General features: G+C 36.5%; 1 protein-coding gene across 2 annotated transcripts in view; it reads right to left on the reverse strand.

Moving 5' to 3' along the window:
* Window positions 1–2,787: 2,787 nt before the first annotated feature.
* Window positions 2,788–5,503, reverse strand: part of slc13a4 (solute carrier family 13 member 4) — a 111,193-nt gene continuing 108,477 nt past the window's right edge. For both annotated transcript variants that reach the window (XM_061961369.2, XM_061961367.2), the window contains one exon: window positions 2,788–3,557. In XM_061961369.2, coding sequence (XP_061817353.1) covers window positions 3,420–3,557 — 138 coding nt within the window. In that variant the 3' untranslated portion in view covers window positions 2,788–3,419. The remainder of the gene's footprint in view (window positions 3,558–5,503) is intronic.

The raw sequence follows: 5,503 nt of genomic DNA on the forward strand, positions 1-5,503 counted from the left end.
GAGTATATGTATAGAGAAGAAACACTACTTTTACTCCGCTACTTTTATCTACATTCAGCTCGCTACTCGCTACTAATTTTGATCGATCTGTTAATGCACGCTTTGTTTGTTTTGGTCTGTCCGACAGACCTTCATAGTGCCTGCGTTTTACCAAATGCAGTCACTGGTGAAGTTCACTCCGTTCCACCAATCAGATGCAGTCCCTGGTGACGTTGGACCAATCAAACAGAGCCAGGTGGTCACATGACCTGACTTAAACAAGTAGAAAAACTTATTGGGGTGTTATCATTTAGTGGTCAATTGTACGGAATATGTACTGTACTGTGCAATCTACTAATAAAAGTTCCAATCGATCAATCAAAAGTGTGAAGGAAAAAATACCCTTTTTTATTTCAACCGTACATCCCGTCAAAAGCCTAAAGACAGTTCCTGTCTTCACAATAAAAGTGCCGCTCCATTGCGCCTGCGCTTTCAAAACAAGAGTCTCCGAAAGCCAGCGCAAACAAGCTAGCAAGCTACAGAGTTTGCCGCCAATGTATTTCTTGTAAAGTGTATAAAAACCAATATGGAAGCTGGACAAATAAGATGCCAAAAACCAACCACTTTCATGTGGTTTTAGACAGAAAGGAGTAACTTTTTTTCTCCTCCATTTGAAAACGTGGACGTTATCATCACTACTGTCTGATTACAATCAATGCAAGTCATCAGAATCAGGTAATACACCAACTTATATTCTAGTCTTCATGAAAGAAAGGAATCTATACATGCATGTATATTCATTAAAACACCTTTAACATGTAAACAAAAGCGTCAAAATAAATAAATATAAATTATATACTGTATATATCAATGTATATATATATATATACATATATATATATATATATATATTATATATGTGTGTGTGTGTGTGTGTGTGTGTATATATATATATATATATATATATATATATATATATATATATATATGTATGTGTGGGGAAAAAAATCACAAGACTATTTCATCTCTACAGGCCTGTTTCATGAGGGGGGGTACCCTCAATCGTCAGGAGATTTTAATGGGAGCATTCGCATACCATGGTTTATATAGGGCACAGAGTGGGTGGGTACAGGCTGGCCTAGGGGCGTGGTGGTTGGCTCATGTGTTGCCTAGGAGGTGTTTCCGTCTATGGCGGCATGTTGTTACAATTTCGCTGCGCTTGTTGAGGGATGACAGGTCTGGACGGTAAATAATAAACAGTTTCTCTTTCAAGCATAGGTTGCATCTTTTATTACCACTATTGTAAGGTGTGCTGGATGCAAGAATTTGCCATGTTATTGAATATTCAACATTATTGTCTTTGAGGTCCCAAATGTGTTTGCTGAGTTCTGTGGTATTTCGCAGGTTTTTGTTCCTGAAAGAAGCCTTGTGATTGTTCCATCTGGTTTTGAATTCTCCCTCGGTTAATCCTACATATGTGTCGGATGTGTTAATGTCCTTGCGTATTACCTTAGATTGGTAGACAACTGATGTTTGTAAGCACCCCCCGTTGAGGGGGCAATCAGGTTTCTTTCGACAATTACATCCTTTGTTGGTTTTGGAGTCGCTCTGTCTGAGGGCCGACGGCTCATTTGCAATTGTTTTGTTGTGGTTTGAGATGATTTGTCGTATATTGTTCATGCAGCTGTAGCTCAATTTAATGTTGTTCTTGTTGAATACTTGTCTTAGGATGTTGTCTTTGGGAAAGTGTTTGTCAATCAGATTGAGGAATTTGTGTCCAATGTTCGTTGAGACGTTTTTGCTGTATGGGGGGTTGTACCAGATGATGTCGTTCCGTTTTCTGTTCTTTTTTGGCTGGTTTCCTGGCGTGGGTTCATAGGTGAGGGTGAAATTGTATCCGCTTTCATCAAGGGCTTTTTGGTACGGGGGGGTTGCTTGGTCAAATTCAGCTTTGCTAGATGACAGCATCGATAGCCTTTTATTGATTCCGGTAGGTATTCTTTTCGTATATATATATATATATGTATATATATACATATATATATATATATGATATGTGTGTGTGTATGTTACTCATCAGTTACTCAGTACTTGAGTAGTTTTTTCACAACATACTTTTTACTTTTACTCAAGTCAATATTTGGGTGACTACTCCTTACTTTTACTTGAGTAATAAATCTCTAAAGTAACAGTACTCTTACTTGAGTACAATTTCTGGATACTCTACCCACCTCTGCATCCCAGTGAGAGCAGACATTGCACAGTAATGGATTGTTTTATTATGTTGATAGTTTGTATTTCTTGTTTAGCACTTAGCAATACTACATAATACAATTTCTATGTGAAGCTGGATTTGTTTAGCACACATCTTCTAAAACTTGTAGATCATCCTTCATTGCTGCATGAAAACATTTATGGAGGGTTTGTTAGAGCAGTTTATGGCGGAGTAGAACGTCTCCTATTGGCTCCATTGTTAGCTGACTTTTGCTAGCGTTTATTTATGAGTTAGAATGCCTTAAAAAATAAAAACATATGAGTTCTTGTAAAAAAAAAGGTTTGTGAATGGTAGACATAATTCCCCTTTTAAAGAGCAGTGCTGGCTGTTGGTTGGTAGCCATAGCTTTTAGCTCAGTAGCTAGCACCCCTGTCGCGTTTGTGGTCGACCCAGGTTCGAGTCCAGGGTGGAACAGAAAGCAGGCACTGACCCAAGCCGGTTACGTAATAACGCCGGATTATTTTAAATAAATAGAAAAAAAACAACAAATTGGCTTCTGGGAGTTTATTCTTGTACACATTTGGTCTTCCTAACTGGACAAAAAGTAAACACTTCAGCACAAGCCTGTATGTATTTACAAAAAAGTAGGCATGAATAAATTACACACATAAAAATGAAGGCATCATCTTGATTGTACCTATGCTAGGGTAAAAGCCATCAAATCCACACAGGTCATTGCCTAACTGTGTAAGAAAACATGAAACAGCTTGTAGACTTTTGTGCAGTACAGTGTTCATACTTTTAGCAGCAGATTTGAACATTAATGATCACAACATGCATGCGTGTGCTTCCCAATGGAAGTCATCACCAAGGCAACCAGTCTTATTATTCAACTGGGACACCTTTTTGTAGTCCACATTGATGTCCGTCATTCCATCAAAAGTCCTCATGTCCATAAAAGCACACATGAAAGAATAATAAGCTCACATAAAGCTGTTCTATTCATATTATTGACAATAATTGCTGATATGTTTACAGTGTGAGAACTTTGGTGAAATGTAGCAGCATGAGATATATCTGCATAAACATTGATGAAGTACAGCGTCACACGGCAAGTAAGAATCTCCGTCCAATGATGAAAATACTGAATTGGCCCCACAAAACTATCATTCTAATACAGTTCACATTACTTCCATTCCTTCCGTAGAAACGCTGCGGATGGGCGCTATAAGCTGCTGGTCACGTTGCCGGCCACGGCCCAGGCTGGGAACTCGGTCAAATTAAAGAGTGGCACCCCCCACGTGGTGATGGCCAACATCACCACCGCCACGCCAATCAGGTTCACCCCGAATCCTGCTTTCACCTGCGGAACACAGGGAGCCGGGGCATTGATTCATGTAGGAAAAATGAATATAACACTGAGTGGCGTGTCACAATCAAGGGCCACAACCGTCAGGGGCCATATATTTCCTATACTTATGTTTGTTAGTGCTGTCAAAAATGACAAGTTAACTCATGTGATTCATCAAATTGCATTAATCATGTATATACGCAGATGAATCATGCATTAATCACGCATTAATCATGTATATACGCAGATGAATCATGCATTAATCATGCATTAATCATGTATATACGCAGATGAATCATGCATTAATCATGTATATACGCAGAAGAATCATGCATTAATCATGCATTAATCATGTATATACGCAGATGAATCATGCATTAATCATGTATATACGCAGATGAATCATGCATTAATCATGCATTAATCATGTATATACGCAGATGAATCATGCATTAATCATGTATATACGCAGATGAATCATGCATTAATCATGTATATACGCAGAAGAATCATGCATTAATCATGCATTAATCATGTATATACGCAGATGAATCATGCATTAATCATGTATATACGCAGATGAATCATGCATTAATCATGTATATACGCAGATGAATCATGCATTAATCATGCATATACGCAGATGAATCACGCATTAATCATGCATTAATCATGTATATCTGCAGATGAATCATGCATTAATCATGCATTAATCATGTATATACGCAGATGAATCACGCATTAATCATGCATTAATCATGTATATCTGCAGATGAATCATGCATTAATCATGCATTAATCATGTATATACGCAGATGAATCACGCATTAATCATGCATTAATCATGTATATCTGCAGATGAATCATGCATTAATCATGTATATACGCAGATGAATCACGCATTAATCATGTATATCTGCAAATGAATCACGCATTAATCATGCATTAATCATGTATATACGCAGATAAATCACGCATTAATCATGCATTAATCATGTATATACGCAGATGAATCACGCATTAATCACGCATTAATCATGTATATACGCAGATGAATCATGCATTAATCATGTATATACGCAGATGAATCATGCATTAATCATGCATTAATCATGTATATACGCAGATGAATCATGCATTAATCATGTATATACGCAGATGAATCACACATTAATCATGCATTAATCATGTATATCTGCAGATGAATCACGCATTAATCATGCATTAATCATGTATATACGCAGATGAATCATGCATTAATCATGCATTAATCATGCATTAATCATGTATATACGCAGATGAATCATGCATTAATCATGCATTAATCATGTATATACGCAGATGAATCACACATTAATCATGTGTTAATCATGTATATCTGCAGATGAATCACGCATTAAACATGCATTAATCATGCATTAGATCATGTATATACGCAGATGAATCATGCATTAATCATGCATTAATCATGTATATACGCAGATGAATCATGCATTAATCATGTATATACGCAGATGAATCACACATTAATCATGTGTTAATCATGTATATCTGCAGATGAATCACGCATTAAACATGCATTAATCATGCATTAGATCATGTATATACGCAGATGAATCATGCATTAATCATGCATTAATCATGTATATACGCAGATGAATCATGCATTAATCATGTATATACGCAGATGAATCACACATTAATCATGTGTTAATCATGTATATCTGCAGATGAATCACGCATTAATCATGCATTAATCATGCATTAATCATGTATATACGCAGATGAATCATGCATTAATCATGCATTAATCATGTATATACGCAGATGAATCATGCATTAATCATGTATATACGCAGATGAATCACACAATCATGTGTTAATCATGTATATCTGCAGATGAATCACGCATTAATCATGCATTAATCATGCATTAATCATGTATATACGCAGATGAA

Source organism: Nerophis lumbriciformis, linkage group LG05 (assembly GCF_033978685.3).
Source record: "Nerophis lumbriciformis linkage group LG05, RoL_Nlum_v2.1, whole genome shotgun sequence".
NCBI classification, from domain to species: Eukaryota; Metazoa; Chordata; class Actinopteri; order Syngnathiformes; family Syngnathidae; genus Nerophis; species Nerophis lumbriciformis.